General features: G+C 35.5%; 1 protein-coding gene and 2 long non-coding RNA genes across 4 annotated transcripts in view; 2 read left to right on the plus strand and 1 right to left on the minus strand.

Moving 5' to 3' along the window:
• LOC138241898 (uncharacterized) lies at positions 1 to 1,476 on the plus strand. Its single transcript, XR_011191189.1, has 4 exons — positions 1 to 108; positions 291 to 323; positions 609 to 752; positions 1,318 to 1,476. It is a non-coding gene; the product is annotated as an uncharacterized lncRNA (long non-coding RNA).
• A 7,987-nt stretch (positions 1,477 to 9,463) lies between these two features.
• rad50 (RAD50 homolog, double strand break repair protein) overlaps positions 9,464 to 26,018 on the plus strand; it is a 47,852-nt gene continuing 31,297 nt past the window's right edge. The window contains exons 1-8 of one of the 2 annotated variants that reach the window (XM_069195949.1): positions 9,464 to 9,650; positions 10,632 to 10,681; positions 14,542 to 14,703; positions 15,778 to 15,861; positions 18,276 to 18,427; positions 19,212 to 19,397; positions 23,647 to 23,851; positions 24,637 to 24,765. In XM_069195949.1, coding sequence (XP_069052050.1) covers positions 14,575 to 14,703; positions 15,778 to 15,861; positions 18,276 to 18,427; positions 19,212 to 19,397; positions 23,647 to 23,851; positions 24,637 to 24,765 — 885 coding nt within the window. In that variant the 5' untranslated portion in view covers positions 9,464 to 9,650; positions 10,632 to 10,681; positions 14,542 to 14,574. The remainder of the gene's footprint in view (positions 9,651 to 10,631; positions 10,682 to 14,541; positions 14,704 to 15,777; positions 15,862 to 18,275; positions 18,428 to 19,211; positions 19,398 to 23,646; positions 23,852 to 24,636; positions 24,766 to 26,018) is intronic. The other variant, XM_006631794.3, reaches the window with a different exon arrangement.
• Positions 10,722 to 12,551, minus strand: LOC138241880 (uncharacterized). Its single transcript, XR_011191155.1, has 4 exons — positions 12,442 to 12,551; positions 12,303 to 12,341; positions 11,554 to 11,694; positions 10,722 to 10,916 (listed from the first exon to the last, which is right to left on the minus strand). It is a non-coding gene; the product is annotated as an uncharacterized lncRNA (long non-coding RNA).

Below are 26,018 nucleotides of genomic sequence, written 5' to 3' on the forward strand. Positions count from 1 at the left end.
ACTCTTCTAACTTTGTTTTTGCACTGCGTCAATGCAAGCAAAACAAATATATTTTCTGAAATGCAAAAGGATCTAGAATTTCTTAAGAATGCAAAGAAATTAACATTGGTAGGTTTATTGCTTAGTTTCATTTTATAGACCATCTTAAAATATCTTATTATTAGTACGATAGTGCATTGATATGATAATTGAAGCATGGATGCTTAAGAATGAAGTTCTTCTGTAGTATTATTTACAATGAATTTGCTGCTGATTAAAAGTTCTTTCTGTTCTTTTCTTTCCCTCCTTAGAATTTAACAACATCATATGAGAGGAACCTAAAGGTAATGCATAAGGTATTGCATTGTTAATATGTAAGCACTCCTTTGTATTAACTTTTTGCCTTAATGGACCATGTTACAACTCAGACACAATATTGCATAGATATTGTGACCTACAAAACATTTTGCTTTTAATTGTTTATTTCATGATTTTATATGGCCTTTAAGATTGGGGTGAACAATGTCACTATGGCAATGGCAGATTTTTCTAAAATCAGTCTTCAGCAAAATGGAATATAAAAGGCCTTGAAAGTCATGTCATGGTTGACATTTTAATTTTGTATTTAGCACTGCGAATGTGAATCTGAAGTTCTTAAAAAACTGGGAAACGTACTGGAAAATATAGATGTATCCAAAGCCACAGAGAAGGTAAAAGAAAAAGTGAAGATGCTGAAGGCTAAGATTCAGCTGCTACAATACTCTGAAAATAAGGTAAGGCCCATTTTTGTGAAAATAAAGCAAAGTACACAAACTATGGGAAAGGTGATTGTTTTTAATGTGGGCAATGTAATGATCAAGACCAGATGTCCTTTTTTCACTTTGACTGATATAATTTGTGATGTTTTCCCAGACAACTCTTAACAGATGCTTTACAGTCAAACCAATTCAAAGCTTCCAGCAAGGCCTTTCATTGTTCACTTTTAAAAAATCATTTTTTTTAGTTAAAAAAATGACTGTGATCTATTACTGTCCTGTGCTAGTAAAAAGTGAATCCCCTTTAAAGAAAGATCTGAATTTTATTTAATAGAAATAGTAAGAAAATACAATAAACATTAACCCATGACTTAAGATGTATCTAAGATAATTTTTTTTTAAACAAAAAATTAACATACGTATTTGTTATTAATCCAGGTATGCATCATATATTACCGTAAGTCTCTAACTCTGTGGTTCCTTTGGGTCAATGCCAACTTTTATGACAACTTTAGTTCTGTTAAAGAATCCTGCTTCTAAAAGATTGTATTTGTGATGTGTTATTTTTTCTTAATATTTTTAGGGAAAACTACACTGTTCCTTCTCAAACAAGAAGAGGGCCAAAACAATTTTTGAAGGATATGTAAAATATATCAAGCTTTGGTTTGAAAATTGCAAATGAGGATCCTGACATCACAGAACCTTACACTGCTAAAGATATATTTTGTAATGAGTTGTTTTTTTTTCCATACACAACAATGTTAAGTAATTTTATACTTACAACCTATTTATTGAAATATTTATTTGATGTATTTATTAATGCAGTTTAAAAAGATATTTATGAAATAATGACAGAAAAGATATGTTTTTGTTAAATGTGCTAAAATATGTGCAAACTGTTACTGTATCAATGAGCACTTTAAATAATTTAATTTAAAGAAGGGTTGTCTTTTTCTTTTTATGTTACATGTAAAACACAACTTTTCCCTCATGTTCTTATCACTCATGGTGGAACAGGGTACAATTGTTTAGTCACAGTACTTACACACTCAGCAAGTCTGATTGGTTTCTTGGTATCTGGCTTTGTAACTATCAAAATGCAGTCAGTAAAGGACGACTTTCATTAATTATTGAAGGCTATTGTTTTTACTCCCTGCTACATAACCTTCACATGGTTGTTTCTGGTTAATTTCGTGTTCCTGTTGTTTGTTTATTCCCTTTGGGAGACAGGGCTCTGGAATATTATCCCATAAGAAATAGAAGCTATGCAACACTGAGTGCTTTAACTTAATTTTGACATGAAATGTGTAGACTGCAGGCAGCTACAAATTATTAAAGAAAACAATATATATTTTTTAAGAGAAAGGCAAGAATGGAAAGTTATGCAGTTGCTGGATGAGGTTTGGGGCTGTGAGAATTGTATCTTCTGTTATCTGACTGTTAAAGAGAGCTGTGCTTCAGCTGAAATAAAGGCCCATTGATCACTTCACCTCTGTAGCCTGGACTCTGACTCTTTTCCTGGTCTCCTGAAGAGAGGTACCCTCAACCATTTGCCTTCAGCACTGTGGTCATCAGCGTGCATGATTTTAACCTTGAGTCATCAGAAAAAATAACATCTTCCTGAATTCTCCGATTAAGGGTGCTTCAGTTGGTTATCAATTGTGGCCATCTTCATCGAAGCAAATGAGCAAGGTAAAATATACTGCAAAACATAGTGTTCGTCGACTTCTTCTGACTGTTATGTCTTTAATTGGCCTGTATCAAAGATATATGGCGACTGATAGAAACATTGTGATGTGGTGTACCTGTTTATCACTAACAGTCACTCTAAGCCAGTCTAACAGAGTAGAAGTGATAACTGAATGGATATTAATGGTGATACAAAACCATTTTATCTAGTAAAGGCAAATTCTCTGCAATCAATGAACATTTCAAAGAGCATACATAAATACAGAAATGTATTGGACATAAAATACTTGGTTGCAATATTATAATATTATTTGAAATGTATTTCTCCTTTTTTCTCAAATTATTCCTGAATTATTTCTAATAGAAAGTTGTGTTTTTTGCCTTAGCTGTAAATTCAATAACTAGGAAAATTAATAAAACATATATTTTGTTTTTCCAATGAGAAAGAAAGTAGACAATACATGTCTCTGTGTTCTCCTTAAGCTGTGTTTGATTTTCTCTTGGTCTCTTGGGGACACAAATTCTTTTTTTGCCTTATGCCAGTTGTTTAATTTGTTGTTTTTGAGTAACAGACAATCTGATTAACCTGAGTGAGAGACAAACGTTTGTATTAAACATGTATGTACAAAATTTACATTAGTGTTAAAGACAGACAACTTCTTGAATTGATTGTTAATATGATGGTACAGACAGTTTTGATATTAATTGTACTATAAACTTGAACATTAAGTTTCTTGTTTGAACATTTTGTCCCCATAATCAAGACATTATCTGGGGCCAATGAATATTTTTTTGTATTTCTTTCTTAATAAGCTGAATTAAAAATCAAATCAAGCTTGAGAAAATCTAGTACAAGCCATAAGGTAATAACTACATGTTAGCATACATCACAGCATGTGTAGGCTGCAAAGTTGTGACACCTGAAGAAGGCTCCACAGCCAAAATGTTTTGTTTCCTTTCTTTTCTTTTCAGCATGGAATAAACCTGTTACCTGTTCCTTTAAGTACTGTAAGCATACATACTACTCAATAAAATTATCTGTCCTTTGAAGAAGAAAAAACCTTTACCCTTTCCCTCTTTCCAAAGAATCTAGTATAACATGAGGATTAAAGTCATTTGTGCTAATTGGGTGGAAAGTCGCTCAATAGTATTACAGAGATCACTTAATCCTTGCAGACCTGTACCACAACTTGTAGCAACAAAGGCATTAGGAATGTGGACATATGGTCAGGTCTAGACTATATAAATGTACAAAATCATATAAAGATATGCCAGCAGCCATATCACCCTGCAACTCACAACTGGCAACCCACTGAAGCTAAGCAGGTGTGAGCCTGGTCAGTACCTGGATGGGACACCTCCTGTGAAGAACTAAGGTTGCTGCTGGAAGAGGTGTTAGTGGGGCCAGCAGGGGGTGCTCACCCTGCAGTCCATGTGGGTCTTAATGCCCCAGTATGGTGATGGGGACACTGTACTGTAAACAGGTGCTGTCCTTTGGATGAGATGTAAAACTGAGGTCCTGACTCTCTGTGGTCATTAAAACCTTTTAATTTTAATCTCAAAAAGAGTAGGGGTGTAACCCCGGCATCCTGGCCAAATTTCCCCTTGGCCCTTATCAATCATGGCCTCCTAATAATCCCCCTCTATGAATTGGCTTCATTACTCTGCTCTCCTCCCCACTGATAGCTCATGTGTGGTGAGCGTTCTGGCGCACTATGGCTGCCGTCGCATCGTCCAGGTGGATGCTGCACATTAGTGGTGGTGGAGGGGAGTCCCCATTACCTGTAAAGCGCTTTGAGTGGAGTGTCCAGAAAAGCGCTATATAAGTGTAAGCAATTATTATTATTATAAAGATAAAAACATCATGGATCATGTACCATATATTAACCATATACAATTATAAAAGCATAATTAAATGTATATTAACAAATATAGCAAAAAACAGCTTGTTAAGCTCATGTTGGTTATTGTAGAGATTCTCAGCAAGTATAATTTAACTGGATGTAAGTGCCTTTTCTTACCTTTTCACAATAAAACAAGTTGATCATTAAAACATTTGCATGTTTGGTTCTGAAAATTTAAATGACTTTCAATAAGAAGAACTGAAAGCTGTTGCAAATTGGGAATCACCAGGTAAAGCTCTTGTATTAGAAGGCAAGGTATTTTGTGTATACCAAAAATATTGTACGCGGTTTATCATAGTGCAGGAAATGGGGCATCTGATCAATCTGCTGGTTAAGAGTCCATACAGTAGTGTGCAGTCAAGAAGCAAAAGACTACTTTTAGTGGAAGAAAGCAATGTTTATTTTTATTTTTGCACAGTGATTCAAATATTTACAGAAATTGGATTTCATACTTGCATAGCAAAATAACAGTGGGGAAATATCAGTGAGTATACATTTGACCTCCTGTTAGATGATAGCTGCAGCTACTTTTGAAGCTTTGAGCAGATGTAATGAATTTGCACGTATCTCTGCTGAAATAACTGCAGGAAGACATTCAAGGGCTCTCAAGGAAGGCAAACCTGCAAAGCTTGCAGTGCGAAGCAATTTGCAGTACAAGAATTGAACCATACATAAAAAACAGAGAAACCCTAGTGATTTAAATTCAAATTAGTCCAGTGGTATGGATAACTTGTACTTCAATAAACAACTGCAAGAGTAGTTGCATAATTATATATCCTTCTGATCCCTAAAGACATTGATTTAAACCATACATGATCCACACACTCTGGCAGATTGTCTCGTTTTAGGATGTATCCCCATTATTTACTGCACATTGCAGTCATGATGAACTTTCTAAAGAGCTCTCTTTATTCTTCCTCTTTTTCCACATTTTCGGTCTAAAAAATGCTGAGGTTCTTTGAAATACGTTGATGGACTCTCATCATAACTCATCCCCCTAACTTAGTAGTGTGAAGCAAGCTACAGTACATTAAGCGATGCTGGCTTGGCAGCACCTTTCAAAATAAGTTTTTATTGCAAATTGACACAGAGCTGTGCACCGCTAGACAGGAAAAAGTATAATTTCCTGACCCCAAAAAGTTTGTGCCTCTCCAAAAGTAGTTCAGATCTATTCTACAGACCAACAGGTAACAGAAAACCAACATGGTTTTCTCAGATAAGTGTCTCTGTCAAAACTGCTGGGGTTTATATGGCACCTCCCATTCCTAGACTGGGACCGTGCAGCAATGGACAGGGAGTGGTCTCACCCCCTCCTGACCAAACAAACATTTGTGCCTACTCAAAAATACCTCAGATCTACTCTACAGATCCTCAGCTAATTGAAAATCACCATGGTTTTGTCATATAAGTGTCTTTGCTAAAGTTGCTGGGGTTTATAAGACCACTTGCTGTTCCCAGACTGGGACCGTGCAGTGATGGGGCAGGGAGCGGTCTAACTCTCCTCCCGACCAAACCAAAATTTGTGCCTCTCCAAAAATACCTCAGATCTACTCTACAGACCCTCAGCTAATAGTACATAACCATGGTTTTGTCAGATAGGTGTCTTTGCTAAATTTGCTGGGGTTTATAAGACCACTTCCTGTTCCCAGACTGGGGCCGTGCAGTGATGGTGCAGGGAGTGGTCTAACTCTCCTCCCTACCAAACCAAAATTTGTGCCTACTCAAAAAGTGACTCAGATCTGTTCTACAGACCCCCACCTAATAGTATATAACCATGGTTTTGCTAGATGAGCGTCATTTGTCAATGTCGCTGGGGTTTGTAGGGGCCTTTTAGCCCGTTGATAGTTGATTTGTCTCTAGGGGCATGTTATCACAATATGGGCACTTCACAAGCGGATCATACTTTCTGGTTTGAAATAAATGGTCAATTTCACACATTTTTCCTTACTGTCTATGGGATAATTGTTTGGGGTGTAAATGTAAGACATATTATCAAACTTTGGTATTCTGCTATATTATATTTATTAGAGTGTATTGAAACAGCCAAAATATTGAAAAGACCTTCAGTGGTGATGTGTCTTTCCTGAGAAGGTGGCTCTGCAACAGACATGGTATGGAGCCTTTTTGATTTGATCCGGTAATGTGGAAACGATGGCTTACATGTTGCCCAAGTACAAGTTGATAATTGATTCCCCCATGTGTTCCGATAGACTGGGAGGTAAAGATACCTTGCAGGTATTCTGTATCAAAATACTACAGATTATGCCATTTTCTCTTAATTCAGATCAGCTTTTATTATTTCGAGTGTAGAACTACTCAGCATTCAAATGCTGCTTTAGCTATCTGGCCTATTATCCTTTGGACACATAAATTCTGCACAGCACAGGGGGAAGGAAAAACCTAATTTAACAGCAAGAAAACCACCAGGACTCCACAGCTTGGGAGTCCAATTTTCGATGATAGATGTTTAGTGAGAAATTCTCTAATATAAGATTCTGTGTCAATTTTACCTGGTTCGGCATCTACGGGTATTTTGGGAAATCTGAATAGCTTTATATCCCAGAAGGGTCTTGAAAGTCTTGTGTAATGTTACAGGTAATGCTGTCTGTTTCTTTGTCACTGATTGCAAGCTATTCAAAGACTCTTTCAGTGCCTCTTTACTATGCAGTAGAGTTGATACGTAACTGTTCAGTGTCTCCAGTGTTTTTTTGTGTTTCATGAGTATTATCATTCTCAACTGTGAGTACATGGTTCGACCAACATATGTCTGTCTGATGCCTCCTTTATTTCCAGAAAACAAACACAACATAAGTTTAGTCTATGCTATGTGTTGGCTGTGTTGTGATGTTTTGATCATTTGCTTTAATTCTAAATTTCTGTTCAATGCACGAAAGTACCGCCCAATACCGCTGCAAACACATGTTCCCATGTACAGTGTACTTCCTGAAGGACCTTCCCTTGAGATGCTGCACTAAGGCAGCAAAGGCAATTCCTGGGAAAGGGAAAAGTGTAATTTTGTTTGTATTGTGCTTCTGAAAAACTTCACCATGGCCTTTTCTGATAAAATTATCTCTGCAAAGTTTCCTGGGTTATTGTAGCTGGTTTGGGAAACTTACCACTGTCCTCTCAACCTAGTGTCAGGTCCCCGGTACCGTCTGGGTGCCTTATCTTGTGTGTTTTAATTTCAGGGGTGTTCTCATAACAGCTACCATCTAGATTCATACTGTACCATAGACATCTCTTCTGCAGGCATCCATACTGTGCATTTTACTTTACATGTTAAGTAATAACATGAGGAACAATTTCCTTGGGTGATAGATGCACTACATGCAATACTATTTTCCACTTCTGTGTCACCATTTAGCTTGATCTCCCTATTCTGGGAAACCATCAATTTATTGTCTGTTTTACCACAATAAGCCCCAAAAATTAGATAATCCAGCGCTGTTTGAACACCAATGCTGACATGTGATACATCAATGTTAACGTTTTTTTTGGTTACATCAATCTGTATTACACTGCTGATTGCTTCACATTTGTTCAAGAAACCGAACCCAGTTTTTAATGCCATGACTTTAACATCACATTTTTCTGAGCAACACAGAAACCCCACAGATTCAATATCTTTGTCATTCTGTGTAATACCTACACAAAGTTAAATCACTCATTGCAAGCATCACACTCCACCTTAGTTTTTTTGTCTGTTGGGTGATTTACAGATACATTACAGTTTATGCCTTTTCAAAACATTGCCAGTCATCCACTCTGTGCCTAAGAACTGTTTCTTTTATTGTACGCTTACTCCGTGTCACAGCTATGGTTTTGGTCGCAATACTTTGATCTTTAGTGTTAGCATTACTTTGGTTGGAATCACAGTTGTTGTTTACACTTTCACTGCACAGTCCCAGTCTGGGAACAGCAAGTAGTCTTATAAACCCCGGCAACTTTAGCAAACATACCTATTTGAGGTATTTTTGGAGAGGCAAAAATTTTGGTTTGGTAGGGAGGAGAGTTAGACCACTCCCTGCACCATCACTGCACGGCCCCAGTCTGGGAACAGCAAGTGGTCTTATAAACCCCAGCAAATTTAGCAAAGACACCTATCTGACAAAACCATGGTGATTTTCTGTTACCTGTGGGTCTGTAGAATAGATCTGAGGTATTTTTGGAGAGGCATTCATTTTGGTGTTGTTGGAAGGAGGGTGAGACCACTCCCTGCACCATCACTTCACTGTCCAAGTCTAGGAATGGGAGGTACTATATAAACCCCAGCAGTTTTGACAGAGACACTTATCTGAAAAAAACCATGGTGATTTTCTATTAGCTGAGACTCTGTGCAATAGATGCCATCTACCTTTGGCAAGGTACAAATTTTCCCCATCCAATTCTGCGCTGCAGTTTTTCTAGAGGTTATCCACCCAGACCAACAATATTAATAAAGGCTTAAAACTGAATAAAGAATTGTGATCTGCTATTGGCTGACTGTCTTAACATTGTATGTTTCATACAATGCAAAAAATGTGCAAAAAATGATTGATGGTGCAAAAAATGTTTTTGTCCCTGGTTATGGTTTAAAAAACTGATTGAATTTAAATATAATAAAGGATTTGATTTTAATTACAAATTTCAGATACAGCTCCTTTAAAAGCTAACATCTTAAAAAATTTTCATTGAACAGAAAAAAAAACCATTTCTATTAAAAAAATAGCAACCATTTTTACAGTAGTATAAACGGAAGAAAGGTGCTGTAAAATTAATAAAAACTTTTAATAATCTTACATTTGTCAAACTTGGAGATTAGTGGAGGCGATTTAAAATTAAAAAAGACCCTCTCAAATTTTGGCAGAATGTTCAAGGAATGACAGTTAACCACGAAGAAATAACAAAGCAGGTGTTTCAGCAGTTTGTCACTTCGCTTAATGTTGCTATACTCCTCATACGCTACCGTGGTCGCTGAAGTACTTTTATTTTGATTGAAATTCGGCTATTAACATACACTTCCGGATCATTCGTGTCGCTTAGTTTAGCTTGCTTTACTACCTAACGTCTTGTAGTAGCGTGAAACAAACTAAATTAAGCGACGCTGGCTTGGCAGTGCCTTTCAAAATAAAAGTTTCTAAAACCCGTCTCATAAAAAACAATCCTGGACCCGTTAAAGTCACATTTATAGCACAACAACAATTTGTACATCATCAAAACTAGGTGGAATGTGATAAATACTAGACCCACAGGTAATAGGAAGTTTACTACTTCCTTCTTGACCTTTCCTGCCAGGCGGAAGTATGCGCTGTGTTTAGTTTCCGCAGTCATCTTTAGAAACGCGGTAAGAGCGGTCGTATGTTTCAGTATTTGTAAAATGTGTAATAATTTTAATTTGTGCTTATGCTGTATTTTTGTACAACTATGATGGTTGTAATAAATGATGTATGTTGTGCATGTGTACGTGTGGCTTGCAATTTAATTTGATGTTGTCTTTATAGTGCAGCCGAGGAAAACGTAATGTTAAATTATTGAGTATATCGACGTTATTCATTTGTAAAATAAATTATTATAATACTTAAATATCCACAGTAGAATTACAAAGATACAAACACAAAGTTGAATAAAATCAATAATATTTTTTAAAGTTCTTCGCGAAATTTTTTGAAACCCTGACAGTTTAACTTGAGGGCTATCGAGAGTGAAATATATTGGTAATTCTAACTGTAATCCCAAGAATAACATTCTTCGTAGTCTGACCTCCATTGTTACTGGATTGCATAAATCAACAATTTCTCTAAAACAAACCTGTTTAATTCGAAAAGATTGACTTTTAGTAAAGATATTGGCTTTTGACTTTTATGTTAAAATTCAATTTTGAATTATTCATAAGTAAAAAATAACAACAACAAAAAGGAGTTAATCGGTTTAGTAAATGTATTTTCCTAGAACAGAAATCAGAAACCCTGCCTGACTGAAATCTGGGGCTTGGAGGTGTGCCTTCTGCTGTAAATAAAGCTGCACCATATTTTTAAAAGAAAAAAAAAACAATTTGCATTAAAAATATTTATTTGAAAGTTTTGTACATTTAAAAAAATATTTATAAATACACAATTGCAATATATATATATACACAAAGTAATAAATGACATATAATAAATATTTTAAACGATGTAAATAATTTAACAATAAATAAGAGTGAAGAATGAGTTCAAAGCCTAGGTAACATTGGCAGAGCTTGTAGCATTTATATAAAAAAAGATAAATAAACGAGTGGTGGTTTGGGCTTTTACTGGATCTTTTCTGAATTTTTTATTCTTTCCAGGGATACTGGGATCACCTTCATTAGCAAAAGCAGACACCTCTGGTGATTTGGTAGGTATTTTGAATGGAAAAAAAACAAATGATGGTTCTAATATCTTTAGGAAAAAGATCTTTGAAGTATATCGCTACTCTTAACAAAAATGAACGATATGTTCAGCTACGAAGTGTTTTTGTGGTTTCTAGGTTTGGGGCACTTTTCGTTAAATAGTTTAATGTAAATGATGTATCTTTCAAACACCTTTTTTGGCTTATCTCGTTGTCCATTCACCCAACAAGATTGTGTCCCCTGGGGAAAAAACAAAAAAAAATGTATTAAATAATAACGTTTTTGAGTGCTTCAGTTGTAGAGTTGAGACACCAAGGTTTCAGAGAAAAAGGCTATTGATTTATATGAACTGTAGAGATAAGAAAATCATATGGTAAAAATGATATTGATACATTCTTGGCCCTTGTGAATTTCAACTACAGTATATCATGGGTCACTTTGTTTTGTAAATAAAACATTGAAGAGAACAATGAATTTCTGTACATACTGCCTGCATTTCCAGGTTTCTTTAGTACTGGTAATATCATAAAAAATTAAAATACTTTATAGAAATAAGATGCAGGAATAGACAAATCTGCACATGACTGTATTCGCATTATAGAGCCCATCATAGTATGAGCCTACCAAATTCATTCTTCATACAGCTTAATCAACAGGGCAATAGAAAGTCACCTTTGACTTCAGAGGTCTTTGTCACAGACAGGATAGACACATTTGTACCCCTCGATATTGATTAACAGCACAAGAGGAAGCCTCACCAGACTAAACCCTAAAAACAATCCTACATGTCAAGGTTTTGTGATTTTGCATATTTTTCCATCTTAAACGGGGAAAAACAAACTCACATTCACACTGCAAGAGTTAAGACAGCACTTACCGCTTCAGAATTTTTCAGTAGCTGTCCAATTTGAACATTCAGAAGTCTAGATTTCATTTTTACCTCCATTGTGGCGTTGCTAAAATCTGTTTTGTTTAGTACTTTTTCCAGGTTTTCAAAAATTGTAGAAACACATTCACACTACAAAACAAAATCAACAAGATATATTATTATTAAGGTTTGCATTAAATGCAAACACATGTGATGTAATAGTGTTTAATAAATAAATTGTTTTGAATTCATTTTAGATTTTGCACTATGAAAATAGGTTCCTGGCGATGATATCTTAAAGCTAACCACTTGTTGCTTTAAAGAGATCATAATAAGATGTCATTAAAATAGCGCCATCTCAGTTTTAGTAGTTAATCTTTGCTATTTTTTTAAGTTTGCAAATCATGTTTTTGAAACCTTGTATGCTTTTTGTAGGTTATTAAAATGTCATGTCAAATCCAAATTGTTTAAGTAGTGCTTAATTTCTTCACATACTGTTATATGAAATTTGTTGGTAGTTATGCCTCCAAATTGACTAATTGTAGTCTAATGCCTTCTAAGGGCTTTTTTAGGCAGATTGATAATTTTATAAGTATTACCGGCTTCCACCCCAAAAGCCCACACTATCAATAATCTAAAAATTAGTTTTGACTTACAGTAAAAGCATATTGTTCCCTGTTGACAGGGAACAATACTTGATCAAATAACATTATTAGATGTAATCATATGCATGTATGACATGAGAATATTTACCGTACCTTTATCTTGTGTGCCTTCTTTGGAATGATTGCCAAATTCTAAAAAAAAAAGAGAGAGATTGGATATTTAATTGATTGCCAGAAATGTTTAAGCAGAAAAAATCAAACATTATAATGTTGAATATACCAAACCACCTACCAAAGTAAGGTTTTCAGCATTCCGAAGGATTTCCAAATTTCTTTGTATCTCGTAAAAAAGTGACTTGTTGTCACCAGTGCTGTAGTGTGAGAAGAATATGAGGAGAACCACAAATTTAATCATTTGTCCTCTTTGAGAGACAGTGATGCTTATGAAAAATGAGCACGTTGGCGGACTGTATATGTACCTGCAGATCCGGAAACTGTTTGAACACATGTTTCAAGGCATACCCAAAAAATATTTTACCCAGAGATGGAGAACTCTAATCACTGTTTGCAGGTTTGGGGATTTTCCCCTTTTTTACTGAGAAAAAATATTACACCATTATTATATATATATTACTACCACCATTTTATTTTGAGATAGCTCAAAAGTCCTTGTTCAAAGTTGGATGCAAGAAAAGAATACTATTTATTTTTAGGAAATTGGGTTTTGTAGTTTTTTACAATATATACAAAAAAGACAGTAGACAAGAAAGTGCTTTGGAGTTGGCAGCCCCAGGTTCAACGCTTTATCCATTGCTGCTTAGCAGAACAAGACCGCACCAACAAATTAATAAGTAACGTTTCTGCTATGCATTTCAGCCTTTTTCCATGGTTACTCCTCCTCAGCCAAGGTAATTGAGCACTTAACACTCACACAATTTTGTGGTAATGTGCATCTCGGTTTACTAGAAGTGACGTTATAACAAAGTAGGTCTTGACCAAAGAGTATTCTGGATTGCTGTCTGTCATCATATAAAATATTCACCGATTTAATAGGTTTCCTGCCACTACTGCTTTCATTTTCAATAATACTGGTTTTGTACTGTTTCTAGAAATAGACTTGCAGCCCCGCTGAAACATGGACTCTTGCAGAAATCTGTTGCTTGCACTAGCTTTCACAGGCTATGATTTTGATTCCTATATGCTGCTGGTATATTATTTATTTCACAATAGATATAACTACATTACACATTACAAGGGTATGTGTTATAATATTTACTGTATGTAGGAGTGGCAGAAGTTTTTAAGTTTTAATGTAACTTACAAGGGTAACATTTATGGATAGAATACTATATCTGTAATATCTTTACCTAAAATCCTTGTGATCTCAGGTCAAGTCTAGTGTGAACAGCAAATGCATTGCATTTAAAATCTGTATGCTTGGAAATTAATAAAAAATTTTGCACTAAAGTTTATATCTGGACTTTTTTCACCTTCAATTAAACCAAAATTAATTTCAAATTCATAATTTAATGTACATAGTAGTTCTTATGTTAGGTATTTTAATCTAATTCAATCTATCATTAGAACTTATAAATAGATGAGTGTGAAAGACCACACCGAATTCAATACAGAGTTAATGTTTCAACCATATTAATTGACTAATGCACCCAGGAATTACAGTTCTATTATTCTGCAACAAACACAGTCCTGTATTATTACCATTTAGTGACATTTCATCTCTATGGAGGAATAGCATTGCTGGCTGAACTGTGAAAGGAAAGAACTAATTGGTCAGATGACTAAATTGACAGTATGACTCAACAAATATGAGTACATGTGTACAATTTAAAGGGCAACATTGCATTAGTCAGTACATTTCAAAACTAGGTTTGGGAAGAGAAAGAATTTTTGCACCGTGAACTCATTAGTAGGAAGTTTTAGTTTCCAATGTACCAAATATACATGAGTGTTCTAATAATGAGTAATATTTTACTAATTGAGGTATTGTTGGTGTTTGAAACAAATAAAAAGGAACATGTTGTTATTTCTGAAATAAGTTTGACTTGAAAGCAGCGAAAGGAAATTAACCTTCAAAGACAGTCTTAAACATTTACAGATTCATAGGGAAACAAAAAGGACTTCAATTGCCTAGTTATCCATTCCAGGTTTTATGAGATTCAGAGAACCAAATTGTACTAAACAAGACAGTAATTGAACAGTAATTTTGTGATCATTTCAGCTCATCTTTCTCTGTCGTAAGGAGAACACCATTGGTGCTGCACTAAGGTATACTAAGGTATACAAGTGATGGTAGTTGTATAACTAAATCTAGATGGTAGAATTTGATCACTGTACTTTAATAAATACAGTGCCATACGCTGTTATTTTTCAGATGTGCATCTGACTGGTTCAAAAAAGGAACAAGATGTCGAAGATTGATAAGATGAGCATCCTTGGAGTGAGAAGTTTTGGAATAGAGGATAAAGATAAGCAAGTCATATCCTTCTTCAGCCCTTTAACAGTGTTAGTTGGGCCCAATGGTGCTGGCAAAACAGTAAGCTCACTTTTGTATTCAACAGAAGTCCTCCCTTCAGTAGTGACATGTACTCTACTGATGGTGATTGTCTCTATCTCTTTAACTTCAGACCTGATTGATATGATAAAGGCAATGTTACAGCAGCATAGAATCTCAGATGTATGTATGATATTCTGTAGTAAATATTGTTCGTTACACTGACTTTGTTCATTAAAATTACACTTCATCTAATGACAAGAATAATTTTAAGTAGCGGTAAACTGTGAGTACTTTCCATGATATTCAGAGGAAGTGTCCCTGTAGGTTGAAGTCATATTTCACACTTGAGTAAGTATTTAGACGTCTTGTGTTAAAATTTCCTTACCATTTTGAGCTTCTAGGCACTGTGGTTACTTATTTCACTTATCTCCCCCCCCCCAGCTGTCTGATAATATCAGTGTTAATGTATCAGCAGCTCTGAAGACTGTAGAGTTATTTCCCTTGAAAACACAAGTGGTCAGTGGAAAGGAATTAAATTGATGGGTTCAGTGTAAAAATAACCCTTCTATAGGTCATGAAACAGAATTTCAAGAGATGCAAAAAAATGAGAGTAACGATTGTATGTTTCATCATAACAAGGTTTTGGCTGCTTTAGAAAATAAAAAGTACAAAGTCATTACATTTGAACTACTAAAAAAAAGGAAAAGACATTCATCATTGTAATTAATTTGTAGACTAGGATATATTATTTTATGTATAATGCTATCCAGTAAGAGTGATTGGAAACATATTTCCAGTACATAAAAGTAAATTAATTAACAATTGATAGTTTAATTCCCTTTTAATTATAATCTCATTTTTGTTTTTTACAGCAGTAGCTAAAAGCATGTTTTATAAAAAGATTTGGAAATTTACTATCCTCATTTCTACACAGTTGTAACAAGAAATCAAGACATTAACTCCTAATGTTTTGAATCATGTTAACTGAAATATAATGATTAATATACAAACCATGTGTTTCTCAGCAAATCTGGTGCAGAGTGTTTCTTTTTAATTTAAAATACAGACTGATGTATTAAATGCATATTTTTTACGTTGCGTTTTAAATTCCAGACTATAATAGAGTGCCTCAAGTACATTACAACTGGTGACTTTCCTCCAGGGAGCAAAGGAAACACTTTTGTACATGATCCAAAGGTAAAGGTTTCTGTCAAATGAAAAAAGACCTCTAAGTAATTAAAAAGTAATACTTTTTTAATTACTCAGTATTTCTTATATAGCCATATGCATTTGAAGATCATAGCAATTACTGCCTATGACAGATGATCATTCATCAGTGTTGATGTTTTAACTGTATTAAGTGTATTAAGTCTAATGCAACTCATACAGTTGTGAGAAAAAGTTTGTGAACCCGTAGGAATTATATGGAATTCTGCATGAATGGCTCCTAAACTGTGATCTGATCTTCTTCTAAGTCATAATAATAAATAAAGACAGGCTTATTTAACAAACAATACACACAACATTTTACAGCGTCACATCTTTATTGAACAAATGGTTTAAACAATCCAGGTGATTGATGGAAAAAGTATGTGAACCTTTATATTTCGTAACTATTGGTACCTCCTTTATTGGCAATAACCTCAACCAAATGCTTTCTGTAGCTGCTGATCAGACCTACTGTATGCAGCAGTTAGAAGGTATTTTGGCCCATTCCTCTATACAAAACTGTTTCAGTTCATGTGTATTTTTGGGATGTCTTGCTTGAATGGCCTGCTTCAGCTCAGGCCACAGCATTTCACTGGGATTGAGGTTAGGACTCTAATTTGGCCATTCTAAAATACGATTTTTCTTCTGTTTGAGCCACTCTGCTGTGGTTTTACTCCTGCGTTGTGGATCATCATGATGTTGCATGACCCAACTTCTTTTGAGTTTTAGGTCACAGACAGATGCCCTGACATTTTGCTGTAGAATTTCCTGACTCAACTTGGAATTCATTGGTTTGCAAGCCAATCAGGCCCTGAGGAAGCAAAGCAGGCCCCACACCATTATACTCTCTCCACCATGCTCCACCAGCTGGGATGAGGTTTTTGTGTTGGTATGCAGTGTTTTGTTTTGTTTTCTCCAAACATAACGCTGTGTACATTTACCAAAAAGTTAAACTTTTGTTTCATCTGTCCACGGAACAGTGTTCCAGTAGTGCTGTGGAACATCCAGGTGGTCTTTAGCAAACTTGAGACGGGCAGCAATGTGTTTTTTGGAGAGCAGTGATTTCCTCCTAGGTAACCTCCCATGAACACCACTCTCGTTCAGTATTTTTATTATGGTAGACTATTGAACACAGACGTTATCAAGTGCAAGAGATGGCTGCAGATCCTTAGCTGTCACCCTAGGGATCTTTGTCACCTGTTTGCGGATTGTACGGCGTGCCCTTGCACTGATCTTTTTAGGATGCCCACTCCTAAGGAGAGTAGCAATGGTGCTATCTGCCAGACTGTGGACTGATGGAGGCCCATGTCTTTAGAAATCCTTTTGTAACCCTTTCCAGTCTTATGAGCTTCAACAACTCTTCTTCTGAGGTCCTCTGAAATCTCTTTTGATCAGGGCATATTGCACTTCAACAGAATTCTGTTGTGAAGAGCGGGTAACCGAAATTGTGAGATTTTTTTAAATGGCAGGCCAGGTCAAACCCACATCTGAATTGATTGGAACACCTGACTCATTGATGTGAATACCTGACTCCAATTACCTTGTTTTCAAAATGTCACTATCCTAGAGGTTCACATACGTTTTCCATCAATGACCTTGATTGTTTAAACCATTTGTTCAATAAAGATATGACAATGTAAAATGTTGTGTGTATTGTTTGTTAAATAAGACTGTCTTTATTAATTATTATGACTTAGATGAAGATCAGATCATATTTTAGGAGCCATTCGTACAGAAATCCAGGTAATTCCGAAGGGTTCACAAACTTTTTTTCACAACTGTTTGTCAAAACACACCAATTTCTGTAGAATCTTTCTAGGAATCAGAAGGAATTGAGTAAGATAAACTGATACTAAGTGACTTCAATGATATAAGCGACTATGCAGTGTTTACTTATATTACAAATTACAAATAATGATAGTAAAATACCAGACAGTACAGAAGTGTCTCAAAGCTGTGCAAAAGTAAATATATCTACACAAAACTCTGGCAAGAGTGAACAGACTGCTGTGTCTGTCTGTATGAACTGTGGGTCATATATAAAACATGTTCATTTGTGAACAATAAGTATAAAATAAAATAGAGAAAATAAACACAAATATTTTAACTTTCTTGCCTTTTTATTTGTGGTGATTCTGTCGTGTTCTTGTTATAGTAATTCCAATAGAAAAGTACTGTTTAAGGTAATAGAAAAATCTAAGTATTAAGTAAGAAATTGTTACAAATGGGAATATTTGATTTAAACCTTTGATCTGATTAACATCAAATATGTATCATATGTATCAAAAACCTTTGTATGTCTCATGATAACTTTCTTAAAAGATGTGAATAATGCCTGCATTGCTTCTCATCCATGCTGTTACAAGACTTGGTTTCTTTTTATTTTTCTTTAAATCCATAAGGTTGCTCACGAGACTGATGTCCGAGCCCAGATTCGGTTGCAGTTTCAAGACGTCAATGGAGAAGTGGTTGCTGTCCAGAGATCAATGCTTTGCACACAGAAAGGAAAAAAGGCAGAGTTTAAAACTCTGGAGGGGGTTATCACTAGAATTAAGTAAGTTGTAATTGCAGTTTCTTTTCCTTGTCCACATCTCACTTTTAGAAAAAAAAAACCCAGTAGTTCAAAAACCTGCTTATGTGTTGTTTAATCAATGTTATTGGTTAAACATGAGGTTTCATACATAAAATGTGAATAGACTCCCGATACAGGTTTCTGCCTTGATGCATTTACTAAGCAATCAAATCACTGTCTGTTGCCGTATATTTAATATAACTTCTGCATTTCCTTAGTGTTATTTTCATGGTCGTGATGTTCGTTACTGTTTTTTTTGGCGATCAGAGGACATGAATTGCCTTTGAAATCAACATTAATTTAATTGCTTAGTATTTGTTTATAAAAATATAAGAAAGTTTATGTTTAAATACAGTGGGTGTATAAATTAAATAATAAATTATTATTGAACCAAATATATTAAGTGTTGACTAGATAATCTTATAATTCACTAGTGATTTGAGGTATAGTATTTAAGTCTGCAGTATTTTTATTGCATTTTGTAAATTTTGTATTCTGTTCATAAGCTAAGTGTACAAGGAAGGAAACGCTGTCAATTTGAAATAGTTATAGGTATATTTGTGACTCACATAATCCAAAACGTAGTGGCATTTCTGGTAAAATACATACGATTGCATGAGTAATCTCGTCATTTCTAGGTGTTCTCATAACTAAATAATTGAACGCATCTGAGTTTAGGTACAATTTTGCCTGTTTTCTTCAAACTGTTCATGGGGAGAATGGTAGAGAAAGGAAAGCCATAAGGTGGTAATGTGCTGCCCTACAGACACGGCGAGAAGGTGAGCCTAAGTTCGAAGTGTGCGGAGATTGACCGTGAGATGATCACGGCGCTGGGTGTTTCCAAGGCAGTCCTGAACAACGTCATCTTCTGTCATCAAGAGGATTCCAACTGGCCCCTAAGTGAGGGGAGGGCTCTCAAGCAGAAGTTTGATGAGATTTTCTCTGCTACAAGGTGTGGCAAATTTTTCTTAGAAGTGTTACCCATTCTGACTTAGCAGTAGAAAAAAAAGTGTGAAACTGAGAAGAGGATATCTATTATTCTGATGATATGATATCCTCATATGTAAATGATACAAAAAAAGCCTACTTACTAAAAGCCCTCCACCCCCCACTGCAGTGTAAACTCCTGTAAATGTCATTTTTACGTCAGTTTCTAATTTTGTGTGCTTCTAAAAATGTACTATGCAGCTTTTCAAAATTTGAAAGCAAGAGTCCTCCTGTTGTATGTGCCAGATGACAGGCAGTGACTTTGTTTCTTCATAAAATCACTTATGAAGAACAATAAGACATTTACAGCAGAAATAAGGCCTTTACTAGTTCGAAATATATTAATACGCAAGGAATCTCTGAAACTTACAGTATTGTAAATGCCTAAACAAATACATTATATATAAAATGTTTGTAGGCACATACTAAGTGTATAATTATATACCCTTTGCAGCCCAAAAGTACAAGACTTGTTCTTATAGTCTTCCTTCACAGATAGTTATTCCAAAGATAATGAGGACTAAATTTCAAAGCAGTGCATAGTTCTGTGGAACTTTCCTTCCAGCATCCTTATACGAGATATCCAAATTTAACATATACAGTGGTGCTAGAAAGTTTGTGTAGAATTTTCTGAATTTCTGCATAAATTTGACCTAAAATGTGATAAGATCTTAATCTAAGTCATAAAAATAAAGAGAACCCAATAATACAAATAACACAAAAAAGCATATACTTTTTCATTCATTTACTGATCAAAATGATCCAACATTAAATGTCTTTGTCGGAAAAAGTATGTGAGCCTCTAGGATTATCAGTTCAGTTAGGGGGATAATTAGAGTCAGGAGTGTCAGTCAGTGAGATGACAATCAGGTGTGAGTTTGGGTGGTCCTGCCCTATTCAAAAAAACATAAACTGAGTCTTCACTACCAAAGTCTGGTCTTCACCACACAGGTCTGTGAATGCATGCCATGCCTTGATCAAAGAAGATTCCTGAAGACCTTGGCAAAAGAGTTGTCGATGCTCATCACTCTGGAAAAGGTTACAAAATGATCTCTAAAGACTTGGGGCTTCACCAATCCACTGTCAGGCAGATAGTGTACAAATTGAGAAACTTCAACACCATTGTTACTCTCCCCAGGTGTGGTTGTCCAACAAAAATCACTCCAAGAGCATGGCATATAATATTCCGGGATATCACAAAGAACCCCAGGGTAATGTCTAAGGATCTGCAGGCCTCTCTTGCACTGGCTAATGTCAGTGTTTATGAGTCCACCATCATGCAAACACTGAACAAGAATAGTGTGCGTGGCAGGATAGCAAAGAGGAAGCCACTACTCTCCAAGAAGAACATTGCTGCCCATTTAAAGTTTGCTAAAGACCACCTGGATGAGCCAGAAGACTACTGGAAGAATGTTCTGTGGACGGATGAGTCAAAAATATAACTTTTTGGCTTAAATAAGAATCGTTATGTTTGGCGAATACCAAACACTGCAATCCAACATAAGAACCTCATCCCAGCCGTGAAACACGGTGCTGGCAGTATCATGGTTTGGGGCTGTTTTGCTGCCATGGGACCAGGACAGCTTGCCATCATTGACGGAATTATGAATTCTGGATTGTACCAGCAAATTCTACAGGAGAATATCAGGGTATGCGTCCGTGAACTGAAGCTCAACGGAATGTGGGTCTTGCAGCAAGACAAAGACACCCTTAACATACAAGTCAGTCTACCAAAGAATGGTTGAAGCTGAAGAAATTTCATGTTTTGGAATGGCCGAGTCACAGTCCAGACCTTAATCCAATAGAAATGTTGTGGCAGGACCTGAATCGGGGAGTTCATGCAAGAAAGCCCACCAACGTCACTGCGTTGAAGCAGTTCTGTAATGGGCCAAAATTCCTCCAAGCTGATGTGCGAGACTGATCAACAGTACAGTAAATGTTTGGTTGAAGTTGTTGCTGCTCAAGGGGGTCACACCAGTTACTGAAAGTATAGGTTCACATACATTTTCCAACAGAGACATTTAATGTTGGATCATTTTGATCAATAAATGAATGAAAATGCATTTCCTTTTGTGTGTTATTTGTTTTATTGGGATCTCTTTAACTATTTTTATGACTTAGATGAAGATCTGATCACATTTTAGGTCAAGTTAATGCAGAAATTCAGAAAATTCTAAAGGTTTCACAAACTTTCTAGCACCACTGTGTTATGTATATGCACGTTGATATATAAAATATAATTTGGTATCCTCCACCTATGTCAGGATTTCATTTTGACTACTAAATAGAAAACCCTGGAATTAACAAACTGTTAATTTCACAAACTTAATTGATCAGAATTAACATATTAACATGTAGTATTTAGTTAAACAAGAATAAGACCAAGATTATTTTAATTGTCAAGTCTCAATGTTAGACTTTTGGTGATTCTGTACTTATTCCCTCAAATTCTGTTAAAAATAGAGGGGTGACTCCACTTCTTTTGACTGACATGACTGCAAAAACTGCAGCACGTGTGCTTCCGTTTACAAAACATAGCCCATTTAAGACCAATTCTTTCTCTTACTGATGCAGAGAAGTAAGTGCTTTCGTTTTCTCCAGACTAAACTATTGCAATGCTTTGCTAGCTTGATGATCCAGGAAATCACTTCAGAAACTCGAGTATGTCCAGAACTGTGCTGCTCAAGGGCTACCCAAGTCTTAAAATCCAAACATATTTCTCTAGTGCTAGAAAACCTGCACTGGCTACCAGACTCTTACAGGCTTGACTTTAATATTCTCTTGTTGATCTACCAGCCACAGCACAGTCTGTCACCTGAGTACGTTCAAGAGTTACTATCCCCATACATCCCAGTTCACTCACTTTGTTCTGCAAGCTCTAGACTCAACATTCCAAGAACTTCCCATCATATATTAGAAGATGCAATCTTTGGAATTCTCTTCCAGATCATATTAAAAACACACCCTCTGCTGATGTATTTAAAATCCTGCCTCATAACTAACCTCATTTCTTAACCAAAACATTTCTTTTAATTTCATACTTATGCATTTTTTGTATTTTATTATTATAATTTTTTCTGATTACTGTACATTTTTAGATGAATTAGTTGCCTTGAGAATGCCCTGGATTGAAAGACAGTATGTAAGAATACAGTGGCCAGAGTTTGATCTGTATTTGTATCTGCATTATGTAATGATAGGTAAAACATCATCTCCAGAACATTAAGGTCAAAATCATGTAATCATTTGTGTATAATTACTTCATTTAGAGTTAAATTGAAGCTAGACGTAGAAACTGTACAAAAAGCTGTAGAATGACTATTTTACTATTTTAACTGAGAGATGATAGTAAGAAAGATAATACAGCTTAAAAGTGTTCCTATACACTTACCAGTTTAATATAAACTCTTTCACTCCTGCACTGTTTTGGAGCATTATGCTCTTAGCCTGCCCAGTAAGAGATGTTTCAAGCCTCATCTACAGAAAGCTAATTAATTCTGCTGCTAAAATATTGCATTCTCACACCACATATACACTCGCCAGCAAATAGGTAATGTTGCATTGGTATCTTTAAACACATGCAGTGTTTAAGGAAAATATCTTTACTTGCAAGTTTAAATTCAAGTCTTTTTTTTAACATATTACAATATTCTAAATGCACTTGCCACTTTAAACATTTTGTTCAATGTTGGTCATTTCCAACATTTTTGTTTAAAATCCCAATTGGAATTATTTGAAGTTAGTTGCCAGTCAGGAAAGTCTCTGCCTATTTTATTTTTTTTTTCTGTACCATTCCTAAAAATGACATTATTGGCAAAATTGGATGCCAGTATAAGTTGCTGAACTTAAAGCTGCATGTATTGAGAAATAGGCAAAATATCTCTTAAAAAGTGCCAGGAACTTTGAAAGTTCACACATTCTAGATGAAGGATTCACCAGTATGTTGGCAAGCATGTTTGTATGCTAGTTTGTACGGTTTTTAAACTTAGGGATGTGTAAAATCTGCTGTTTGGTTATACATTTCATGTACATTTTTAAATAGCAAAATTAGAATTTCTAGCAAAGACTCGAAAAAAAAAATTTCAAGTGTTCCCTTAAACACTCACCAAGACAATTCAATTTTTTTTCTGAAAATCTTTCAAAAAACTTTAAAATGAAATCCTGCAATGTTATTGACTGACGTCTTTAAATCCCTCGCTACTACAAACTTTTAGGTACATTAAAGTGTTGGACACGCTGCGCCAGTTGAGAATGAAGCAAGGGCAGTGTGTGAAAGAGTGCCAGATGGAGCTGAAATACCTGAAACAAAACAAGGAAAAGTCCCAGGAAATACAGGATCTCCTCAACAAAAGAGAATTGCAACTAGCAGCTTCTAAAGAACACGTGCAATCCATTGAGGGTCAGATTGAACCACTGGAGGTAATATTTCAAAATAACTTTGAAAGAACAGTCTCACACACTGAAGCACAGCATTCTTAAAGTTGCACAAATAGCACTGAAATAACGTATTTTCTTTTTATGGTTTAACATTATCGTGTTGAATGTACATGTCACTATTTCAGAAGTCATGAGCCAAGGATGCTATTATAGCAAAATAGATTAAAATCTGCACACACTGAATGACTTATAAGTTATCTGTTTTACATTATTAAATGTTAAGCAAGAAACATTCTCAAAAGCAATAAGTTAATCATACAGATTAACACTTGTTAAATTCATGGTTCTTGTTGTCTTTGCACCATCTGTATATCACGCATCCGTTTAAGGAAATGGCACTGTTAGCTACTGGGACTTTCAAACTGTTTCCAGTTCTCAACACTAGTTATTTTTACTGTATGTTACACCACCTCAAGTTAAACAGAGCATGTAAGGACCAATTTGGACATCTCTGAATGGTAGTTTTATCACATTTTTGAAAAAAAAACCCACTTGTCTCTTCTAATTATTTCCTCTTACTACTATTTAAGGATAATTTTCTTGTCAAAACGGTCTGCATGGCTTGGTAATGTAACAGTTGATGCATTTAACTCAGTGTTGGTATCCTCCGTTCTCTTGAATGATTTCTCTTCATTCCCTTTAAGAAAAATGCCCCCATAAAAATATTAGAATTAAAGACATTTGGTGGTCAGAGTGATTAGATACTAATATGAGGAGCTTCTGAATTTTATGAGTCTTTTAAATATTTTGTCCAAACACTTTCTTAGACCCGTCTAATGGATATTGATCAAACTTTGGGGAAGGTGATGAGACTTGACAATGACATAAAAGCTCTGGACAGCAGAAAGAAACAAATGGAGGAAGACAACCGTGAATTACAGGAGAAGATGGAGCAGGTATGGCATTAACCACTCATGTCAGTTATAGGTGTAAACAACACCGTTCAAATATAATTTATTTTTTGCAGATCTTATTTGCAGTCTAGTTTATAAAAATAATAGGTATACTCCTGCGACAAAAGGGTCTCCACTTTTTTATGCATTACACAAGAGAATATTTTATGTAAATGGTTTCATGGAGCAAATAAATGTCAGTGCAATCCCATAACAACATTAGATGAATTTGTTTTTTTTTATTGACAATTACATTTTGGGGGTTTTCAAACCTATCTACTGCATTGCATTAAAAAAGTACTGATATACCTGAGGACCTTGTCAAATGTGTTAACCTGAGGGCTTTCCAATCCAGGTCCTAGAAGTTTGGTTGGTCATTCTACAGGTTTTCATTGCATTTCAGATCTTAATCACCACCTTTGGTTCAGCTGCCTTACCTAAAACAATTGAACAAACTCTCCCGGCAACTCGAGTGCAAAAAGAGACCTAGAACAATAGTGGAAACACGTGTCTTCATGGACTTAGATCAAACTCCCCTGGTCTGCTTCATTTTATAGCATTAGGCAAGCTTCTAATTTCAATCCTTATTTGATGTAGATGCAATATCTCTTTTATATCTGTGCCACACATGTGAGAAAATAAACCTTGCGAATAGAACGGTACTGTCTGTGACAGACATCAAGGAAGTAGTGGGTGTGAAACTGGGCTTTCCCCATGTCTGGTAAAAATACTCTTGGTCAAAAGCCACTTCCATTATTGGTGTCATTCATGTCTCAAGTGGACGGATTGTTACCTGGCATACACCAGATTTCCAGGTTCTAAATTTACACACTAGGTTACTGAAATTTAAAGAGCACAAGCTTCTACTGTAAAGTTGTCAAATGACAATACGCTATTTGTTCTGCAAGTTTCTCTGCCTATCTAATTTTTAAGGACCAAATTGAAGATCCTGTTCGTTCAGAAAGTCTTACTTTTTTGACAAGGTGGGCAGTCAGTGATAGGAACCAGTGTTCTAAATGAAAATAACCTTTGGCTCTTTCGCTGATCGTTAAAGATAAAACTGCTGCCTGCTTAGTCATCTTCTGTAAATACTGCTGTCTCTGCATATTTCAGACTTGCTAATTGATCTGACCATTGATTTCAGAAATATTTAAGCTACGCTTTGTTAACACATGATAACAAACGGCTATATGACTATAAAAGAAACTTGGTGGTATTTGGCACTGTATTCCCAGTCGCTTCTAAATTCTTTTTAG

Source organism: Lepisosteus oculatus, chromosome 11 (genome assembly GCF_040954835.1).
Source record: "Lepisosteus oculatus isolate fLepOcu1 chromosome 11, fLepOcu1.hap2, whole genome shotgun sequence".
Lineage (NCBI taxonomy): Eukaryota > Metazoa > Chordata > Actinopteri > Semionotiformes > Lepisosteidae > Lepisosteus > Lepisosteus oculatus.